The sequence below is a fragment of the Triplophysa dalaica genome, chromosome 22, assembly GCF_015846415.1.
Source record: "Triplophysa dalaica isolate WHDGS20190420 chromosome 22, ASM1584641v1, whole genome shotgun sequence".
NCBI classification, from domain to species: Eukaryota; Metazoa; Chordata; class Actinopteri; order Cypriniformes; family Nemacheilidae; genus Triplophysa; species Triplophysa dalaica.
The window spans coordinates 15,801,844-15,824,537 of record NC_079563.1 but is presented as its reverse complement, the minus strand read 5'-3'; the positions used below and the strand labels follow the sequence as shown (position 1 = coordinate 15,824,537).

General features: G+C 38.8%; 3 protein-coding genes and 1 long non-coding RNA gene across 5 annotated transcripts in view; 3 read left to right on the top strand and 1 right to left on the bottom strand.

Moving 5' to 3' along the window:
- Window positions 1-1,294: 1,294 nt before the first annotated feature.
- Window positions 1,295-22,694, bottom strand: part of nf1b (neurofibromin 1b) — a 42,155-nt gene continuing 20,755 nt past the window's right edge. For both annotated transcript variants that reach the window (XM_056736117.1, XM_056736118.1), the window contains 24 exons: window positions 22,394-22,540; window positions 22,098-22,208; window positions 11,264-11,696; window positions 10,851-11,191; window positions 10,559-10,761; window positions 9,935-10,128; window positions 9,425-9,565; window positions 8,569-8,848; window positions 8,279-8,493; window positions 7,643-7,704; window positions 7,402-7,543; window positions 7,193-7,294; window positions 6,974-7,114; window positions 6,675-6,801; window positions 5,823-5,954; window positions 5,529-5,661; window positions 5,270-5,427; window positions 4,605-4,727; window positions 4,400-4,521; window positions 4,001-4,101; window positions 3,770-3,912; window positions 3,546-3,592; window positions 3,083-3,299; window positions 1,295-2,782 (listed from right to left, as the gene is read on the bottom strand). In XM_056736117.1, the coding sequence (XP_056592095.1) occupies window positions 2,640-2,782; window positions 3,083-3,299; window positions 3,546-3,592; window positions 3,770-3,912; window positions 4,001-4,101; window positions 4,400-4,521; window positions 4,605-4,727; window positions 5,270-5,427; window positions 5,529-5,661; window positions 5,823-5,954; window positions 6,675-6,801; window positions 6,974-7,114; window positions 7,193-7,294; window positions 7,402-7,543; window positions 7,643-7,704; window positions 8,279-8,493; window positions 8,569-8,848; window positions 9,425-9,565; window positions 9,935-10,128; window positions 10,559-10,761; window positions 10,851-11,191; window positions 11,264-11,696; window positions 22,098-22,208; window positions 22,394-22,540 (3,958 nt within the window). In that variant the 3' untranslated portion in view covers window positions 1,295-2,639. The remainder of the gene's footprint in view (window positions 2,783-3,082; window positions 3,300-3,545; window positions 3,593-3,769; window positions 3,913-4,000; window positions 4,102-4,399; window positions 4,522-4,604; window positions 4,728-5,269; window positions 5,428-5,528; window positions 5,662-5,822; window positions 5,955-6,674; window positions 6,802-6,973; window positions 7,115-7,192; window positions 7,295-7,401; window positions 7,544-7,642; window positions 7,705-8,278; window positions 8,494-8,568; window positions 8,849-9,424; window positions 9,566-9,934; window positions 10,129-10,558; window positions 10,762-10,850; window positions 11,192-11,263; window positions 11,697-22,097; window positions 22,209-22,393; window positions 22,541-22,694) is intronic.
- LOC130411484 (uncharacterized) lies at window positions 12,556-14,250 on the top strand. The gene is made up of 2 exons (XR_008905075.1): window positions 12,556-12,707; window positions 13,219-14,250. It is a non-coding gene; the product is annotated as an uncharacterized LOC130411484 (long non-coding RNA).
- On the top strand, window positions 16,095-20,049 carry LOC130411481 (oligodendrocyte-myelin glycoprotein-like). The gene is made up of 2 exons (XM_056736119.1): window positions 16,095-16,258; window positions 18,053-20,049. The coding sequence occupies exons 1-2, from the start codon at window positions 16,245-16,247 to the stop codon at window positions 19,263-19,265; spliced, it is 1,227 nt and encodes a 408-aa protein (XP_056592097.1). The 5' UTR covers window positions 16,095-16,244; the 3' UTR covers window positions 19,266-20,049.
- On the top strand, window positions 20,356-21,717 carry LOC130411482 (uncharacterized). Its single transcript, XM_056736120.1, has 2 exons — window positions 20,356-20,478; window positions 21,026-21,717. Exon 2 carries the CDS (start codon window positions 21,034-21,036, stop codon window positions 21,454-21,456), a length of 423 nt encoding a protein of 140 aa, XP_056592098.1. The 5' UTR covers window positions 20,356-20,478; window positions 21,026-21,033; the 3' UTR covers window positions 21,457-21,717.

The following is a 22,694-nucleotide window of genomic DNA, read 5'->3' as shown; positions in this document are numbered from 1 at the left end:
TTCAAGATCCCCTGATGTTCTTCCAGCAGGATTCTATCGGTGTTCACCATCCAGACAACATCCCATATTCCCAATTCAAATTATAACCATTAAATCCTACAGAATGTCTGTGATGGTTTCTATTGTTATTCAGGCAGTGACGAACATTTCCAATGAAAGAAAAGCACAGAAATAACAATATCACGATTGTTACATATATCTTTCACACAGGCATCACAGTAACAAGCCTTATTTAGGACTTTAAAACAAAAAATCCTTTGGCACACAAACAATTCGACTGCAAAAAACAACTTGGACAAATGTCATTGTTTGTATAGTTAACTTACTACAACTTTCATGGTTAAACTGTGGTGACATTGGTGAGACTGCTAAATTTGTGATTACTTTGGGTTTACAACAAATACTGCTGACAAAACTCCATTTTATTTGCAGGTTGAAAGCCATCTAAACAGAGTTTACGTGTTACTACGGTCCTCCTGACACACGCAGCCAAACCAAGACATTAGGAAAAAAACTTAAATACGAATTACGGTGAATATCCAAACACACGCAGATATTCGAGGTCTCTGCTCACCTTGAGATTCAGCAGCAACGGTGCGTGTGTGACGTCACGGGAGCACACCTGGGTGCGCGTCCATAATGAAGAGCTACAATCACCCCAGTCCGAAATTCGCTAGAATCAAGACGTTTCAATTCATATTTCTTACAATTCAACTATTTTGATTTATTTAGGATCAATCTTTAATTACCATAAACAATACTGAGAAAGAAAAAAATATTACAGTTAGAAAATTAAACACGTAGATAAGACGTCATGTGAAAGTAACACCATTGACACTCAATTGACCGGATGTGGTCTGCTGATGGTCTGCCTCGCGCTCCATCTGACAGAAGTCACATAACATATGAACATCTTCGCGACATTTACAAAGACAGTTTTATTGACCTCTTTTGATTTTTTTCTTTGAATATTTCCTGCTAGAAACATTAACTAACAATATTTTAAGGCAATTTAATTGTAACTGCAAAAACAGCATAGGCCTAAAGCTACTGTCGTCACGTCACGTGGTTTCACGATAAAACAGTGGTAACTTGTTTTACAAAGGATTACTACAAATTTAAAATAAATGCGGTTGAAGATAAATGCCTGTTTGATTTATGATTTCACTTCACTGTAAATACTAAATAAATATTTAAGAGTTAAAGAAGGGCTATACACATGACGTCAATATGTATATTGGGGTCTTAGAAAAGACCCTTCTTACCATATAACAAGACACACTGTACACAATAATGAACTGGACAGAAATGGATTTTATTAGTGTTACATCTGTAAATATGAAATTTGATGACAATGATGTATTATATAAAGAGGACCTTGAGGACATTTCCTCCATTTTAATCAACATATTGTAGTGAACATGACAGACCGACAATAATTCATATTTTATGTCGTACATATTTATCAATTAACTGCTTTACAAAAAGCAAAATAATACAATGTCATAGTCGCTTGTATTTACACTGTAGTAAATATACTTTTCTTTCTGTTTTTACACAAAAATATTTACAAAGGTGAAGCAGTCAGCATAAAAAAAGAAACTGAAGAGAATAATTATGTAACATTTGCATAACCCCAGGTGCCAAAAAAAAATCTCTGCCATGACTAACCCTAAATGTTGAATATCACATGACAACCAGCCTATACCTGGAAACGTACCATCACGAGAACTATAATCGATGTCTGTGGTTATAAAAGCAGAACTAATAAAATGCCCTTCATTAACACAAACATGTCAGAGGTAAAATGGCACCATTGTATATGAGGCGAAGAACAATTAAACGGAAATACATCAGTACACGGAGCATAAAGTTTACATGACCGATTTCTTGCATCGCCAGGCAAACAAAAGTGCCTAAAACAGTTCTGTCCATGAGTTTTCTGTTCAATTCAGCTCTCTTTATCTGATTGCATTGTTTGGCTGATTGTTTTCTTATTTGCAGAACAGATTTTTCATCTACTAAATTATATTCGATCCTCCAATTTCTGCTTTCTAATCCAAGAGTGGCAGATCATTACTATTTTCGCAGAAGTTCATTTATTTGCAGAAATAATAGCTGTACACTTCAGATGAAAAGGGCCTATCAGAAATATTCACAATTACATAGCGAGATTTAGTGTTTCTAACGTTTCTTGAGAAGAAGTAAAGTACATTTTGTCTGTCTCTCTGCCAGCAAAACCATTTCTGCCCGATACAGAACATGAATGCTTAACTAAGACTAAAAGTAAACATGAAGCAACTAAAAATACTAAAGGAATTGCACTTGAGTAATACTTCTACGAAAAATTAGTGCATTAAAACATAATATACTCAAAATGCCATCCTCAGGCAATCTCGGATTTATTAAACAAAAAAAATCAAATGGGCACAAAAAAAGGTGACTTCCTCTCGTGTATCAAACAGTGACTGGTTAAAAAACAGATGCCTTCAGTTCATTTCGATACAGGAAACCCTGCTGAACGATTCAAGGAGAACCTAAAGATGACTGTTTACCATAAGTGAAGAGCTACTGTGTAAAATGCAGCGTAATGTCTGCTTAATGTCCAGCAGGAGCTAAACCCTGCCGTGCTGTAATTCTCATACGATCTTTTTAATGCTAGGTCTTTTAAAGCTGCCCGTGCTGCGTTGTTTCTGGACCTGGCTGGCCGAGCCGTGACGCGTGCGTCCGCTTGCAGAGAGACCTGATGTGGGCGACAGGTCCGCCTTCTCTTTATCGATTTCTGTTTAAGAAAACACAGACGTGCATGATGACAACTCTAAATTCAAGGGGAGATAAGCCTTACAAGGCGCAATACATTATGCAGTGTGGGTAGAAAAAGATAGGGGGATGGAGAGAGATTGAATTAAAGCAGGAAATGTCAGACAGTTTAAAATAGGAGAGGAAAAGAGCTGATGAGGAAGCATGAAGCGTGCAAAAGGGTTGATAAAAGGAAGAAATTGCATGATTCATTGATGTGTGAATAAACACAGTTGTGAAGCAACCATTCGACTGTGAAGTGCAGACATACTGACATACAGACCTGGACCGTGCTGGGAGGTGGCCAGCGAGGTCATTGAATTAGAAAGGTTGAGGTTGGCAGTGATGCTCAGCTGGCTTTGGACGGGTGGAGGGTATGGAGAGGTCGGCGTCCGGAGACCCTCTTCACTTGTTTCCTCGTCAATTCCGGGGAGATAGGTGTCAATCAGGGCGTCCAGAAACTTGACAATTAACTCTGCGTAGTTTGGAAACTGAGTTTGCTGTAAAGGAGAGAAACTCAATATTCAGTACACTTCTTTTTAAATCTCTGTTTTTAGGTCCAGTGTTTGAAATTTAACGGCATCTAGTGGTGAGGTTGTGAATTGCAACCAACGGCTTACTCCACGACTCTCTTTTGAAGCACTACGGTGGCCCTCACAGAACTAAGATGTCGTCACGTTTTTGCTTATTTGCCCGAAGAATATCAAGTTTTTATGAAATGCGCTAAAAAAGCGAATGCCAAATACCTTAGAGAAAGGACCAGCAAATCTCCAGAGTCCATTAAACCCGAAAGCTGTAAAGAAAACAACATATTATATACTTTCATTCTGGATGTTTTGATCGGACTGTCAATGATTCAAATGAACTTTTCTCAAAGTGAGGTCCATTTTATTGTTGTTTTATCATAACATAAATATAAAAAGACTGATAAACCGTCTCAGGTCATGTGAAGTTATGTGATGTGTTTTACTTTGCAGGTAGGACGTTTGGTACTGAGGTGGAGACTCTTCATGATAAACTACACTCTGCACAATTCCATGAACCGGATTCAGAAGATTCGGGTCCTGGCACAGTGACAGCAAAGTATTAATCTTTGAATCCAGGAGGTTGTGACTGAAACAAACAAAAAAACACAGCGGTAAGAATCGTTATCTAGCAGTCACAACAATGGAAAATACATAATGATTGTGTCTACACTTACACAACAGGAAAGACCTTTGGAAACACAACAGTGGCCTCAGCTAGAAACTCATACAGGATCCTCTGTTCAAACTCATCAGATGTGTTTTTCACCTGAGTGGCCTGAAAATCATAAAATCAATGACCTAGATGTGTCAAATGCAGAGGAAAGAGGTGAAGATGTGCGAAGGATGTGACACATGCGGAGAGGAAGTGACACGTAATTTCAGAGAAACAAATGGAGACAAAAAAGTACATTGCAAATATTTAAATAAATAAAAAAATACAAAACTGATTTCTAAATAGGGAACTGAAAATGACACCCATTCTAGGAAAGGGATATATAACTTTGTTCCAAATACTAAGATGTCCCTGAATTATCATTTTTTTGGACCACAGCCTGTTGGTTCTCTGATCTTACCAGTACGGTCAGAAGTAGTGCCTGGATTTTGGGGTCAGTGAGAACCTCCTCATTAAGAAGAACGTTAGACTCGGACACAGAGACCTTGCGCAGATGGTGATGCTGGGAAATTCTTTGGGTTTCTTATATCAAGAAAACAAAGATATAAATAAATGGAAATGTTCAGAGTCACGTGACTATGCTGTGAACGTAGCGACACCCTTACCAATTTCATACTCATTTTCAGCTACTCTCCTCATCTTGGGTGGTGTTGTAATACCCGATTCCATTTCAGGCCTCTTCGGTGCTTTGGTGTCTGATATCAGATGGTCAAAACTTTTTCTGGTGCCTGAGAAACCAAAATGATCAACTTCTATTTATTTGAAAAGTATTTTTTTAATTTACAGGAATAGTTCACCCAAAATGATGTATTTTCTTTGTTTGCTTACCCTCCAGTTGATACAAACCTGTAGAGATATTTTAATGAATGTTTGTAACTAAGCCGTTTTGGGTCCCATTTCACTCCCATAGTAGTTTATTGTCCTACTATGGGAGTCAGTGGTGACTTTTATTAAAATATCTAAATATAACTTTCATTAAAATATCTTAATTTGTGTTCGGCACAACAGAGAAATAGAAACAGGTTTGTAACAACTGGAGGGTGTGCAAAAGATGATAACCTTTTCTTTTTTGGATGTGCTGTTTCTTTAACTCTATTAAAACCTTTCAGTGGCTTTCAGAAGCCTCAAAGGGATAGTTCGCCCTTTTAATAACTGCAGAACTCAAAAAAGATTGATAGTCTTCTTTTGTGTTCCACAGAATAAAGAGTCATATACAGCTTATGGATGACATGAAAGTGAATAAATGGAGGAATAGGAATGCATGAGTTACCCAGTAACTTCTTGGTGTTGACCTGAGAAGGCTGCCCCATGTCCAGGCTCATGGATTTGCGTGTACGTGGGCTGATCTGACCCACTATGGGATAATGTGCCACCAGGTACCGTTCTGAGACTTTTGGCGATGCCCACGGCTGGCTTTCCTGCAGCGTCCTGCATGAAAGTGATGAGAATTTACGCCGGGATGTAAAAACTATCACAGACTGAATGTTTCTATGCGCTTATTCAAAGGCAAACTATTGTCTGGGTGGCACCTGCAGCTGGGGTCCTCATGATGCACAGTGTATGTCTCCAGAGCAACATTCTCCAAGGTGACATCAGACAGTATCAACTTCCTGTGTTTCAGACTGCAGCGGCTGCGCACTTCCTCTGACACCGGAAGGAGAGCTGAACACATGGACGGGAACATTACTAACTGCTGAATACTTTAACTAGGGTAAACACCTGCCTCTGTTTAACACTTCCTTTTTTTAAAGTCAGACTGCACAAAATGGAAAGTGGAAGAATAAGGCAGAGGAGGAATGAGAAAGAAATCAAGACTTTCTTACCGGCCAGATATGCAACACTCTCTGTGTTCACCTCAAACTTATCACAGTTCAGGTGTTTGCCTACCAAGGCCAGAAGCATGTGCAGAATACGAATCGTGCGTGCCACTGTGGATGGGGACGGGTGCCTGAAGCCTGGCAAAAAAAACAAAATACAGACTTACAACTATTAAACACATCGACAATGCACAGCCCACACATCTTTGATTCATATTCAAATTAAAATATTAACTGTTAACACCTATATACAAAAATCAACTGCTTAATTTATATATTTTGTTTGACTGCAATGACATTTTTTTACTCGCCTTTACTGTTTTACTGCTTTAATATGGTTTAAAAAATTGGTAAAATTCACATTTAGAATTTTAAAACATTGTTAAAATTCCCAATAGAGGATATAAGCATATAAACATGGCATTATTCATTCAACACTTCAGCTTCTCATCCAATTTCGGGCTATGAGGTGAACTAAACTCTGTTGGCTATTTGAAAAGGGAGAGGGGCTACTCAATAAGTCTCACTTTAGCTTCCTGCGTTATTGGAAATGACATCATTGCATTGAACTAAGCTGTGCATGTCAAGGCAGCTCCGTCTTTAAAGCATAAGCAAGTAACAATATGTTGGTGTTACAAGACTTGATCATCTTAACCATTTTACAGGATTACATGATTTATTTTCATTTTTCAATGTGTCTGTATTTACAATATATTCCTTTTACATGTATTCATTAAGCAGACCCTTTGATCCAAAGTGACCTATAAGAAAGCATTTCATATATATATATTTTTTCATATTAAAACCTGATGTTTTTGCATTTGTTTTATAATATCTGCATAAATCAGAATCTTTTACCTTTGAGTAGATGTCCAACCAGAGCAAAGTTAAAGTTGGAGTTAAAGTTGAGACCCACAAAATGGTCCATCTGTTTACAGTGCCATTCCAAAGGCTGTCGGATTTCCATAAACACCTCTTCAGGACTCTGAGAGAGACAGAAGAAAAATCCGACAATTATCTAATGCATGAGTCTGTGTGCAGGCTTGTTTGGAATCTGCTGAAATCCCGTATTCTGCATGGGCCTATCAACGTCTATTTACACTGTATGGACCATAACATTGATATTTGATTTTGATAGGAAGTGGGTGTGTGATGACCTTGTCATTAAAGACGTGCAGACTGTCGAGCGTGTGCAGGTTCTGTTCGAGGAGAGCGGTCCCGGCCGAGTACAGATTCACTTCATCCAACTGCAGCACGGCAATGGCGACCCAGAACAGAGCTTTGTGCATGGGTGAGTCCTGGGAGACATCAGAGTTGAAGAAATCACACATTCGTACGCACATACTTGTGTCTGGAAGAAAGTTGCGATTTGATACCTTGTTAAGCAGAGGCTGGAGTTTTGTAAGAGCGATTACTGTAGCTTCAATAAGCACCTGACTGTTACAGTTATCAGGACTTTTCAGACAGCTCTCTAAACCCTGAAGAAGAAAACTAATATCAATATGTGGCTTTCAGAACTTATTTTTATGGCTAGACTATAAAGAACTCGACTTGAGTTCTGGTGTTTTTAGAAACAGTTTCTGACCCGATCGATACTGAGGAGAGGGCTGGCCTTGCTCAGGATCCGTATGATTTGTTTGATCTGGGCGTGTGTCACACGTTTACTGATGCAGCCGAACACAACAAGAGCTCGCGGCTGCAGGGACGGATTGTACTGAAACGCAAACCTGCACATTTAACACACAAACAGACGTTTGTTAATAGTTATTACATGCATTTCGAAAATATGTAAATTCTGAAATCTGCATGGAGTAGAAATAACGCACTTTTGTGCCAGATCGGTCCACTGATCCAACCATTTACAGCCTGGAATGTCCCTCATACATGCCTAAAAAGATGACGGGAAAAACCCAGTTACAAGCTAGACCTAAAACACTTTCCCACAACAAACAGTGTTATGAGGAGAAATGAAACTGACAGATGCACCGCATTTTTATACCGTAGATATTTCAGGCTCTGAGTATTTAAAAAAAAACATATGCAGGCATATGCAGAACTAAAAATACAAAGAACCATTTCCTGTTAGCTTCTAACAGCACGTGAATTCCATCATTTTACTGCATGTCTGAATGTCTTTATCGGTTTTGTGTGTTTATTTGTAGGGATAGTTCACTCAAAAATGAAAATTCTTTCATCATTTACACACCGACATGTCTTTCTAAACCTGTTTTTCTCACTTCTGCATTAACACAAAAGAAGATATTTTGTAGACCGTTGAAGACCAAACAACTCTGGCCCCCGACTTCAATTGTATGGACACAAAACCACCGAGAGATTTCTCAAAATATCTTAAGTTTTGTGTTCCACGAGTAGTGAACCACTAAGGGTGAATCTATGCTGACTGAGTTTTATTTTTGGGGCGAGATATCCCTTTATCACAGCAAATGTCGAACATGTTCTACCTCCATGATCTCTAGTAATGCCTCTGTAACCATCTCTAGTGATGACAGAGCAAACGTCTCTCTCTCATAGGAGCCTGGAGAAAAGGATCGATCTCTGTAGCTGGAACGAAAGGCGATGACCGCGGCAGATTTGACCTTGCTGATGCCGAACAGCAGGTAAAACTTCGGCAACGAGAACTCAGTCAGACTTAAACGCAGAACCTCCTTGGTCTCCTCTGCAAAACAGATCAAAACAATAATCAATAACTTGTTCTTTCATGAAAGCGTCTCTGGGACGTAGACGCTCTTACCGCTGAAGCTCAGCTGGGAGCATGTGCAGAGCGAGTGGATTATGTTGATGACCAGGCCGTGCGTGGATGCCCGCAGCGACAAAGGTCCAGTGGCCACCAGCAGGGTCACGACATGGAAGAGGTAGGGGAGGTGGGCGGCCACGTCAAGAGAGTTGTTGAAGGACAGCATGAGCATGTATCTAGCCAAGATGGCGATATCGTCCCACATCAGGTGTTGTTCTAGGGTGGGTGTAGGGGACAGACATGTCTTATCGATGATTTTACACATCCGAATAATCACCTGTGGAGAAAATGCAGACAAATTTCATGTCTTTGCAAACTATGATGGATGAAAGAGTGCTACAAACAAAAACAGTTTTCAACAGAAGCAGAGAGTTGTTTGAATTAACAGGAACTCCGACATTAGCTTCCATAACAAAATGAGAAAGAGGGCGAGAGAGAGATAGTGTGGTTGAACAATGTTCACATACTAGTTCTATATTTAAAACCACTATTAGGTCACAAGTTTAAAGGGATAGGTTACCCAAAAACGAAATTATTTATCATTTACTCTCTTCTCATGTAATTTCAAACGTGTATGACTTTCTTCTTCTTCTGCAGAACACAAAAGAAGATATTTTGAAGAATGTTCGTAACTGAACAACACTGGCACCCTATTGACTTTCTTTAAATTAACTTTTTTCAGAATATCGTTTATGTTTATATACTTTACCCTTTCAGTGACACAAGGGTGTATAAATGATGTCAGGATTTTGGGAGAATGATCTCTTTAAGACTTCAACTTCAATCAACTTAAGGTAAACTGGTTGTGTGCATTGATGTTTATTATATTTTTTCATCACAAAGTGTGTATCACCTTGCTGGACACCAGCTTGACGTTGCCAGAGGCCAAAGCCACGGCAGTGTCTGCCATCACTTCTGCTTTAATGGATCCGAGACCACCGGTGGCACTTGTTTTTATAAAACTGTCCAGAACAACATCGAGTAGATCCGTTATCTGCAAAAGTGGAAAAATAACATTATGTAGATGTCAGATGATAGTATTTCAATTAATCTTAAAACTGTCGATATCAACTATAAAAGAAGAAAGTGAGTGCCTTAAACTACAGAGAGCCTGAAATATGTTAATAAGTCCATTTGAAACTGTTATGGTATCGAAAGCACAACACTGAAACCACAAATGGAGCATCATGTGTTCTAAAAATAAGACGGGGCCTTGTGTTATGCTTTTGTTACACTTCATGTGGACACTTAACCTGAACACGTCTCTTGAAAACCCCAGTAACACAATGCTTTACTGAAACGCCTGACAGAACACCTAATCGAAGGGGATTTCTTTCACTTCAGTTCATATTAGCTTTGTTACCTGTCCCAAGCTGCCCCAGATCTTGGCTTGTATTGATGGATACATCTGCTTTTCGTTTATCGTCATGGTAATGAGTTTGTCCAGAATGGCAGTGACCCGTTGGCGTTTGGCATCATCACTGTGCTTGCAGAAGCCTTTCAAGTTTAACAGCCAAGGAGTCATATACTCCAAACAGAGATGTTTCAGTTCTATACCTGAAACAGATGAATGTAGAATGGAGTCATCAGTTATTGGAAACCATTTTTCTTCCTGGACTTTCTGGTTTTGTAGATGTTACGCAAACTGTGTACACGTACTTAACAAGTTTACCGAAATATAAAAATACTGTCATTCCAAACCTGTATGACTTCCTTTCTTCTGCAGAACATAAAAAAAGAAGATATATTAAAGGACGTTGGTTACTGAACCACATTGGAGCTTATTTATTTCTAATGTATGGAAATAACAAAACCACTGAGACATTTCTCAAAATATCCTCTTTAGTGTGAAGAAAGAGACAAATACAGGAATGACATGAAGATGAATAAATAATGACAGGATTTTCATTTTTGGGTGAACTATCCCTGTAACCTTTATAAACAAAAGTTTGGACTAAAGTTGACAAGAATTGAAATGAACACTGACTGGATTTGCTGAAGCCAGAGATGCATTCCTCCAAGAACTCCAGCGTCAGGTGAGGCTCATTGGCTGCCAGAGTCTTACTGATGGACACGATGAAAAGAGTGTTGTTGGCAGGTATGCAAAGTCCAGAGGTCTCCAGAAGTTGGCCTTCAATCTTCAGGTTAAAGGTGCAGGTTAAGGCACACAGGAGGTTATAAGCCGCAGACCTGTAAACAAAACCCATACATGGAAAAACTAAGATACTCCAATATTTTTTTGATATGACAGCTGTTATAAATTCTGGATGACTTGTCACCTTAAACTGGGGTCAGAGCTGCCCAAGTTGAGCAGGGCGATGTTGAGCAGCGTGCCGGGAACATCTTTGGGTCTGATTTTGGTATGCTGGGGGATGGAGTCGGGCTGAGACAGCTCCCAGCGCGTGCGGATGTGGATGATGGAGTGAACGATGCTTTCGCACTCCTGATGCATGAAGGTCAGCGGCGTACCCTGGTTGGCGATGGTCAGCGTGAACTGATTCTCATCCACCAGACAGATCTCCTCGATCTCAGAGGCGTAGTAGATGTCATTGAGGAACACAGACTGACCCAGGACTCGCGTCCGCTCGGCTGACGTCACCTGCACGGCCGTGCTGCCCACCTGGAACACAAAAATATTAGGATAAAACAAGACAAACGTTAGGAGTACGTGTGAATATCTTATCCAGCACACCTTAATGGACACCTTAGTGTCCTTGTGAGCCAGTTTCAGGGCATTGTGAAAGACTTTTAGATCTTCCTCCAGCGCAAGAGTAGCAGCAGGAAGCTTCTGTTGCTCCGGTTCCACAAACTCAGCCAACCTTGCAGGCGATTCAATGAATTGTAACTTCTTACTGCCCTTGAGACCTGTCAGCAGTCTCTCGTGGTATTTGGTGTATTCCCGTACCCAGGTGTTACAGTTGTAGATGTAGATGGCGGCCACGTTCTCGTAAGCAAATCCAGGAAAGACGACAAACCATTTGGAGAGGAAGTCTGTCTTGAAGCGGTTGCTGGGGCCGGCGTGGGTCAAGTCCACCACCAGCTCGTAGGGTTTGGCGTAGTAGGGTTTGAGAGTGAGGAGGACGTGGTATATGAGTAAATCCCCGTTTATCTGGCCCGTCTTGAATCTGTTGTGGAAAGAAAGAATACATTTGATAGAGGAAGTGCCAAAAATAAAAGGAAAAGTAGGATGGGTTTTTCATATGCATAAATAATATAAATCTTACACATGATCTGATAATGACAGTACTGTAGATCAAGTTTATTTTTGTTCAATAAAACGTTTCTGTTCATTAAAAACAAATCAAATATTGACCTTCAAATTATTCTTAAGATTTTTTTTAATGTTGCCATAAAAATAAACTGAAATAAGTTACAATTATTAAAAAAATTACATGATAAAATGTCAAAAGCATATAACAAAATTGCTTAACTAAAACAAAAGCTCGATTAAAATATGAATAGAATGAAATAAAACTCAAATGTAAACTATAATATATTGTAAACGTTTTAATATTGTAAATTAAAAACGTCTGTTAGTGTGTAAGTTTCCACCCTCCTGAAGAAAAACTCTTTCTTCAAAAAGAAGATATTTTGAGAAATGTCTCCTGGGTTTTGTGGGTCGATATTGTTTGGTTACCAACATTCTTTAAAATATCTTCTTTTGTGTTCTACAGAAGAAAGAAAGGGCACACGGGTTTGAGGGCGAGTAAAAGATGACAGCGTTTTCATTTTTGGGTGAACTATTCCTTAAAATGATTGATAAAATTTGATGGTTACACAGGCAGAAAGGTAGCTAATGTTGGTCCTGTTCTTGCAGTACCTAATGTAAAAATGTTCTTATGAGCTCTTGTTGCAGTCGCCATGAATAGATATGGCAAAAAAAAGAATCCGATGACTCTAGCCACACAGCGGTTAATGTGCAAAGTTTGATATAAAAGCTTATGCAGAAGTGAAAGACAGACAGGAAACTCATCAGTGGTCAATAAGGGTTTGCGTGTGTGCACCTGCCGCTTCTGTTGTAAAATTACCACTTCTCAAAAACCGCTCTAGCGCTGTGCAGCTTATACTAACACATATACACTCTCACATAGAGACATTTACACCTCTTCAGATAACAGAATCTCAACACTGAGAAGGTAAGAAACTACACTTTGTCTTTCATTCAAGCCGCTCCATTTCAGTTCTTATCATTTAATAGAGAGCTAAAGGTAAAGTTCACCCAAAAAGAATGAAAAGAAAATCCATCCTCATTCATTCACTCTCATGGGATCTGAAACATGTGTGACTGTGGAACAAAAAATATTATACATTTTGAGAGATGGAAGTCAACGGGGGACAATGTTGTTTAAATGATAATTTTTGTGTTCTGCAGAAGAAATGAAGTGATAGAAATTAAGGATTTTCATTTTATGGTGAACTATTCCTTTAATCTGGTTTAAAGAAGGAACATGATAACATGAAATTTCTTTTATAAAAAATGAAGACTTTTAACCGATACAGGAAGAAACATTTCATTTCTGACAATCTGATTAGATAAATATGGTTTGTTTAATAATTCCGCCATTTTGGTGGAAAATCCTTTCCATTAAAGGCTCAAGTAATGTTATTACAGGAATCAACTAAATGTCTCTCTTTTATGTCTTCTAGAACAATGAGAACTGCCAAGACAGTGTGTTTTGTGTGCTTTCTTTTATTCTTTGGAACCGTGCGTGCTCAAAACAACGGGACCTCGACAAACAGTCCATTGAAAAATAAAGCAGACACTTCTCAAACTAAAGCGATTACTTCCAATGACAAGCCAACAATATCACGTGTAACAGAACAACTCAAAACAAATGGATCAAATCAAGGTTGTGTATGCCCTAAGTTCCCTACCGAAAGCACACAAAGACTATGCCTTTTGTTTCTGCCTGAAGGGAATACATTGAATCTGGTTTTGGGTGCTCTCGCGTTGGCTTGCTTTATTTTGCTTCTGACCACGCTGATGTGTGCCTGCCAGCTTTGCAAAATGAAAGTATTGATCTCTAAGTTCCAGCCTAATCACAACTACATAGACCTTCAAGCCATGAGAAAGAGAAGCGAATCACCATCCAGGGACGAAGGACCAGCAGTGAGGGAACCAACCGAGACCTGTGTCATGTTGTCAGCGGTCACAACACAGGAGGAGGAAAACAAAGAGGAGAGCATTCAAACCTTTCCCGAGCCGTATGTGGAAGGTCCAAATGGAGAGGTTGCTCAGGAGAGCGGGAACAGTTGCAAAGCTGAGAGTAAGGAGCCTGATGTAGAAGCACCAGAGAGCTCGACCATAGAGGTGTGAACAACACGCTTGAACAAACTGGTGTCACACAGCTCCCCCTGGTGGCATTTAAAGTCTTTTGCAGCTTAAGCTTGATTTACAGCTTTGTGAATGGTTTGTAGGTCTTAAACACCAGACTCAAGGGGAAGTAATTCATGAGAATGATTTTAAGACTGCTTATTAAGTTACGCAATCTCAGACCAAAATTCCAGGAATGAAAATCTAAAAATAAGCTTTCAACATTGTATTTAGTATCCACAAATGTATTGTGTGACCTTGTTTAAAATGTGTGCATTCATGCTTTTTGTGCTTTTCATTTTAAATCTTTTTTTGTGCTTTTTAACATTTAAATTTCTGGACAATAAAAATGTTGTCTAAGTTTTTATTTCGTATCTTATCCTACCAGCTCTGGAGGGGGAGCAACTAATGAATGGCAGATCTAACTATAAATCTGTGGGAAAATATCTTTTAGTCTTCTTTTACCCATTATGTTGTTTTTAGTAAAAACATTCTTGAGAAAGAGCAGAAAAACAGTAACATTTTTGAAACTATCATTAGATCCTGAGCAAGTTAATGTGATGATGTCACTTGACACAACAGATGCTCACTAACATCCTTAACATGCCAGCATTCCGACTTAAACAAATTCTGATTTAACAAATAAGTGAGTCACAGTCTCACCGTCTTGCGTATGCAAACACAGAACCACTTCAGTCACTTACATAATGAAAGATTGTTTTACATATTTCTTATAGACACTTAAGACGAAAGCAGTGTATCTAGAGAAATATACAATAAAATGGTAGTTTATAATATTTTTATTATTATTAACAAGATTAGTCAATATGAATATTTTTTAATATTAACATTATTAACAGTTTAAAAAATATATATATTAAGTAGCGTTATGAGTTAAAAAAAAAAAAATTTTTACTAAAAAATATAAATTGAAATGAAAAGTAAAGTAAAAAATAGATTAAAAAAGAAAGAAATAGTATTTCTATGTTATATTTGACTAATCATTGTATGTTAGTTTCGTGATAGTTTAGACTATTCAATGTAATATAAGAATATATAAACCTAAATATGTTTCATATGTTTCCCTAAGATCAAATATTTTTCCATCTGTATTTAAAACATATACAACTTTATGAATTACTTTATTATAAGAATGGAAAGTGAAAAATTTGTTTAGAATCTGTAAACAAATGAATTAAGCAGTGAATATCTTCTTGTTCTGGGAATACCAGACGAATACATGAAAACATTAACAACACAGAACGGATGGCCCAGAATTAGTTAAAATGTTTTGTAAATGAGTGTTTGTGTGGTGTTAGATGAACAAATCAATAAACTAATTGAAGAAACTGAACAGCACACGTAAAATAAGACCTGAGCGCAGCGTCAAGCTGTTTGACCGTGTCCAATTTTTGTTTTACACACAGCAACACACACACACACACACACACACACAGAGCACATTAGTACACAGAGCATGTAGCATTACTGGCACCATTAGCAGCTTCTGAAAGAATGAAGCGATTGAGAAAGAAAGAGAGAGATGTGGAGAGTGGCAGTGAAAAGGTTTTTTAGAGTTCTGGAAACACCAGCACTCCTTTGTTCAGAACACACACATACACACACCTGCCAGGAGAAAACATGGTGGTGGGGACAATCGAATGAATTGGCCAAAAAGCCTGCTAAGAATTTGAAAAGACATCACCAAAGAAATATTTTTAATATTGGGGTTTCAATCGTGCATACTGGTCAAAAGGTAATGTGATAAAAAGTGCTGACAATTATTAAATAAGCTAAAATATTAACCAAACACGCAAGCGCTATTTGGGATGTGCATATCTACGACAAAATTCATTAAAAGTAAAAATTTGAAGGAACACTCTAGGTGCAAACATTCCATGTTGGCCAGGAAACAGAGGTGCCGAAATCTGTATGGTGACATTGTCCATCTTAGTCTAGAAAAAAACATCTACAGATCTAAATAACAAGTTACGTAAAAAACAAGAACAGGAAGGAGAGAAAAAGTAAGAGAAGAAAAGGGCACAAAATACAGGGGAAATGAATGCTCAATGCTGGATACTAAAGAGGAAACACAGGCGTCAGCACTTCCTCCCTCATCCCCCCCCCCCCCTCTCTCTCTCTCTCTCTCTCTGTACCAGGGACTCTACTATATCCCCCTTGCCTCTCCCTCACCCCCCCATCACAGTCATCCCAGAAAGGGATCTGCACTAAATAAGACAGGATTTTTATTTTACTGCAGAATAGAAACACAAGAACCGCAGACCATAAGATCCCAGAACCACACTGATCAAAAGCCGAACATAAAGAGAGAGATGGAGAGAATTTAAACGACACAGTGATGACAAGTAAAAGGTAAGTGATTCACAATGCAGCACGCCTCACCTGAGGAAAGCTCACACACATAGACAGCTTCCCAGAATCGAGATACCGAATGTCAAATATAAATATATGTGTACAAGCTTAAAGAATAAAGTCATGTAGGTGCAGGAAGATCTGCAGAGATGCTGCATGAAGGTTTCTGTCTGTTCACGTTGGTGTTTCACTGATCTAGAAACATGGTGAATTCACACCGCAGGCAGAACAAACGGCACACTTTTCAGTGTAACATGCAAATAGATTCATCATCATCACTATTATCACACAACACTAAAGTCGGTCTCAATGTCATTAGGTCTAATCGCAAGACTCCATTGCCATGGAAACATATCGTCAGAAACATCTTACGTATATAATCAGGCTTATTCTTACTATTTAGACAATGAAGTTAAAGCTCGCTGCTGTTATCGGACTGCTGTGGATAGCTATGATCAGAGTCTGTATCTTCATTATAACCACACCAGGTGACTCATAGATACATTTCAGCTTCATTTAAACACATCACGTCACAATCACACCCACATCTTCAAATTCACTATAATCAGATTGAAATGTGTAAGTGTACTGTGCTCTGTATGATCACTTGATATGACAAACTATATTGGCTCTATATCACTGTATTTTTTAACAAAATAAAACAAATGGAAATTTGTGATTTTTTACTCCCGAAACAATAACAATTTTCCATTTTGTTTCTTAAACCTTCTGTGTGTAAACGAATTAACATTGAATTAGTCTGCGCAATTAAAGCATTATGGATTCTGATGGATGTATTTATTACCAATATATTGAATAATCCGTTTGAATTTGACTAAACCCCGATGATAGAGTCGTCAGAAAAATGTGTGCATGTTTTCTATTTTAAAAAAGTGAACAATGAATGCATTATGGATGTGACAAAAAAGGAAGCACTTTTTAAGTGTCAACATACTTTGTAGGATTTCTGGGAATTAAAATGAGCAAGAAGCAATAATACTAAACAAATGGAGAGTTTTGTAAAAAAAAAGAGTCTTTATAGAACATATAAAAGTTACTATATTTTTTTCATGTGCACATTTATGAGGAGCATATATGGATGTTATGGATGTGACCATTCTAAAAGAAAATATCTTAAAGGTCCAGTGTATGAAATGTAGCGGCATCTAGCAGTGAGGTTGCGAATTGCAACCAACAGTTCACACCACACCTCCACTCTCCTTTCCCAAGCACTCCTGCGGCTCTCACAGAAGAAAATCGTTTCACTTCATGCTGAAGGAGATAACGTATTTCTTTGGCAAAACATTTGTCCGTTCATTGTAAAATTCATGCATTATGACTGCATGTGTTAGCAAGTCAACCAATATGATGAAACAGACGGCACTGTAAAAGTAAAACAGCTTTTGTATCGTGATATAATGTGCCACTGTATCCCATAGTGCACAGTGAAATAAAATAGTTAGTTCACCCCAAAATAAAAGTTCTTTCAAAATTTGTTCCCTCAAAATGTTGTTTATACCTGTATATGACTCTTTCATAAGTGTAACATAAAAGAAGATATTTTGAGAAATGTCTTAGTGGTTTTATGTCCATACAATGGAAGTAAACGGTGCCAGTGTTGTACGGTCACCAACAATCTCCAAAATCACATCTTTGGGCTTTTCTGCAGTAGAAAGAAAGTAATACAGGTCTGAAATAACATGAGGGTGAGTAAATAATGAAAGAATTAGCATTTTTGGGGGAACTTTCCCTCACAAAGGGATACGCTCAAAGTTGTCTTTGTGTTGTCCACAGGAACACCGTGTCAATGCTTTGGTCTGCTTTGCTATCCCACCTCCTCACACTGCACACATGCGCATACGTGCAAGCAGAATGTCCCGCTCTCTGCTCCTGCAGCGAGAGCCATCGGACTGTAGACTGTTCCTGGCGTGGACTGAGACACCTGCCTGTCGGACTAGAGCGTAACGTTCAGTCTCTCAACATGAGCCACAATCATCTATCCGACCTGGACCATCATCTGAGCTCCTTCACGCACCTGCGCATCCTGGACATCTCCTACAACCGACTGCTCCATTTTCCCGCCTCCCTCCCCCGGGCTCTGTGGGAACTCGACATCTCTGGAAACCGTCTTCATGTGCTTAACAAAGACGACACGGCCTACCAGTGGAACCTTAGGGTTCTGGATCTGTCGATCAATAAGCTTGAGCGTGTCGTCTTCATCAACAACACGCTCCCAAACCTGAAGTCTCTCAACCTCAGTTACAACAAGTTCTGGACGGTGCCCACCAACATGCCGCAAAACGTAGAAACGGTGGATTTGTCCCATAACACCCTGGTTCAGATCTTGCCAGGTTCATTGAATCGGTTACCCAAGCTGTCTCGGTTATACTTGCACGCAAACCGCTTCGCCGCGGTTCACTATGGAGCGTTCAAGCATCTGCAAGGTCTTGAGGTCATCGCACTTGGAGACAACCCTTGGGCGTGTGAAGATGCAGCAAATATTAGCCATCTGTTGCTTTGGACCAAACGTACGTCCGCCAGGGTGTTGGGATGCCCGTGTCACACGTGGCACACATGTGGAGAGGCTCATCTGTCCCGGACGGGAAGCTGGCACTCCGGCACCAACACGTTGTCTCCGTACGTGTTAAGAATCAACGAGCAGAGTCATCCATCTATCCAAACAGTCACTACACAATTCTGGTCACTCTTGAACACAAGAGACGACCAAACAGCGACTGGGAGTGCCAAGGAGTCTTTCATAATGGATGCCAAGTCAACTTCAAGAGTTCCCTATTCAGATATATACACAACTACAGAAGGCCCAGTCACAACTGGCCACTTCACCACCAGCGACATCATGATCTCCACCACCCGCAGGACAACTACTCTCCGTACCCGGAGTGTGAAGAGAGCGAAAAAGGACTTCGGGAGAAACAAAAGTTCAGGATGTTCCCGTTCGCTCTCCACATCAGTTTTCTGTATGCTTCTTTTAACAGCCACAATGTAAAATATCTGAAGGTGTGAAAATGTGTAAATGTCCCTCAAAACCATACACTATGAAGTCACGCTAACACACGGATAACATGTTTCGCACATTCAGTCATTAGTTTCACTTTATGTTAAAAAATGCATTAAATGGATTTAAACATTTTGTGTTGGAGCATATGGACCAACAAACAGGTTTATATTCTCACAAATCAAAACAATTCTTTGTTACTGACATAAAAATGTAAATAAAAGTATTTAAAAACAAATTTCATACTTCGTTATTAAACCCCCCACAAAAAAATCGACTGATGCCGTATTTTAGCACTGTGTGAGGCAAAGAACACTTTCATTTACTTTATCAATAATAAGTGAGTGATAAATTTCATAAATATGACCCGGTCGGGGATAACCAAGCTAGTAGTTTTTTGTGATTTACAGTTAAAAATTTTTTTACATAAAATTGTCCTGCATGATGTTAAGAACATTCTGTGAAAATATAATCTCTAACAGAGATTCTCCACTTTTTGCATTCAAATAACAAGCTGTTCCAATATCATGTAATAAGTACGGCGAAGTTCAATTGTGCGTGTATATGAACCAATGTTTGCGTTCTCGGGGTAGAGCAGCCATTTTGAAACGTACATGAAGAGGAAACAATGAAATCCTACATAATGCTGTGTAATGGTCATTTATTACTATTAGAAAATATTTGAAGAAAAGCAGACAGGAAGGAAGAAACATACACAGCAGCTTTTCAAGTTTGAGCTTACTAAAATCAGGAGAGCCTATTGACATTAGCTTCATAAAACTTTTCAACAGGAACTCTATACAATGTGGTACACAAATAAAAATGGCTCGATTTGGCCCTAAATCAGCTCAGAGAAGCTAGAAACCAGCTACCATACTCCACAACGCAACTATTAAGCTGTTTTCCTAAAAGAAACACAATCTTTCACTTAAACCTTTAGAATAAAATTGATCTTTATAATCGTAATCTTTGGTTGCGAATGCTCAAACTCAAAGCCAGTGTTCTGTAGCATGTTACCTGAATGGAAAACAACTAAAAGATTTGTTAAACAAAAATAAATCTTTGCAGCATGATCCTTCCTTTCCAATGAAGGCAGCACCTCATGTGACCACAGCTTCTGTTAGTATAAAACCCAGCAGTGTTTGTAAAGAGACACACTGAACATCTTCACTCAACACAAACATAACATCGCTCAACACTGCAGGTGAGTACCTAAAGAATGATTTGTCTTCAGAACGCTCATCATTTCTCTACAAACAATGATCAAACCTCTTAATCTAAACATGGATTGGTATTTACAATGCGTGTTACACTCAGAATAAAAAAAATATTTACAAGACCTAAGGTACTAAAAAGCTATTAAAGAGACTTGTATGACTTTTATTCTTCTGCAGAATACAAGCGATATTTTGAAAAACATTGACTTCCACTGCATGGCCAAAGCAGAGACATTTCTGAAAATATCTTATTTTGTCTTCTACAGAAGGAATAAAAGTATACAGATTTTAGACTGACATAAAGGTAGATTAATGGTGAACTATTCATTCAAGTATTTATGAAATTTGTTATTAAAATGATTTCATTCTGCAATTTATCTTTAAATCTATATCAGACTATTTGAGGGTTTGTTTTATGTATTGTTTAATCTTTTTGTGTTTGCACTAGTTTGAGCAAACATAAATGAATAACCAAAATTTCACAATTAAATTAAACCTTTATGATTTTTTGATGTTGCAATATCGTCATCACAGATCAGAGAATGGCTTTGAAAATGGAAAGCTACATGGCACTGCTGGCTGTCACGTTTGCCTTCATTATGGTCCAAATGGAAATCTCTGTAGATGGTCAAAATACAGTCGCCTCCCGGCCCAACACTACCAACACTACCAACACTACCTACACTACCAACACTACCAACGGCAAAAACAACATCAACAACACTGGAACTGGTGTCACCACAAGCACCGGCGTCACCGCGGGCACCGGCGGGGGCACGGGCGGGGGCACGGGCGGGGGCACGGGCGGGGGCACGGGCATCACCGGCGCAGGCACAGGCGGCACCGGCGTCTACGCAGGCATGGCCAGCTATACTTCATCTTCCACCTCATCCTTTAAGACCGGCTGCTTCCAAATCCTGCAGCATGTGCTCATGGCTTTGAGCTTTCTACAGATCATACAGTGATCAATAACTTTACCTCATCTTCTGGACCACTTGGGACTTTAAAGTAACCTACGAGTCTTTAATAATGTTAATGATTTTTCTCAGATTGATGGTCACCTTTTTGCTTCACATTATGCAAATGATTTGAGTAATGAAAAATGTTAAGTTATATAAAAGAGCCGAGAGGTTGTGTTAAGCAACCGCTCAATATGTAAAAGCTAACAATTGAAAGGTAACCATAGGTACCTGTTATCTGTCACTAGTGAACGTCTTAGTACAAAATAAAACTGGACAAATAATATTTTTTGTGTGATTTTCAAATGATTTCACTGAATCAGGTTTCAAAATGGTTACATATGAAGGGTTTTATAAATTTTATTAAAGCCATTTTATCTCATAATATCATGCTTGGATGGGACTATTTCTGGTCATGTGTGTATAGAAAAGAAATTACACTCATTTTCAGAAAGAACATTCTGCAAAGATCCTCTCTAAATGTTTGTTGACAGTTGGTCCAAAAACTGAAGTGATTATTAATAAAAATAACAGTTAGTCGTAACAAACAAATAAAAGAGAAAATACTGGTAAAAACAGCAGAACCAACGCCAATGTCACAGCTTCGATTTTCTGGAAATGCAAGTACTGATAAACATAAAACTTACCTGCGGGTGACATAGTAAAACACTGGGTTTCCATTCTTTGAGGTTCCGGCCTGATAAAAGATATTAAGAGTCTTCAGCGCTTTAAACTCATCTTTCTCATGCACCTGATGTCTGAAAAAAGACACATAGGAATCTGTAAACAACATGATGATCACATATAAACAAAACAGTTGTTTTTGTCAAATTTAAGGGAATTGTTCACCCTAAAATGAAAGTGTGTGATATGAGAATATCCATGGAAGTAAATCTAAACATTCATACTAAGTCAAGATTGTGCTTCAAGAGAATCATTTTACCTGGTCATAAACTCCTCAAATTTGGAGCTGGTGAGATTCAAGCTTGACCAGTGAGTGTCCGCCACAGGTTTGTGTTCGGGGGGACCCAGGTAAGCCAGCAAGGTGGCCATCTTATCAAAAGGCCTTCGCCCGACTGCTTTATGATCCCTATAGAGAGACGGAAATCACAGCATGATTGGGTTTACCCACCCTTTTAAAAGTTTAGGATCACTTGCAGAGGCGATTCTAGGATTTTTATCATGGGGGGCACAAGTGGGCCGCAAAAAAAACATAGGAGAATATTGTATAATTATATGTACGT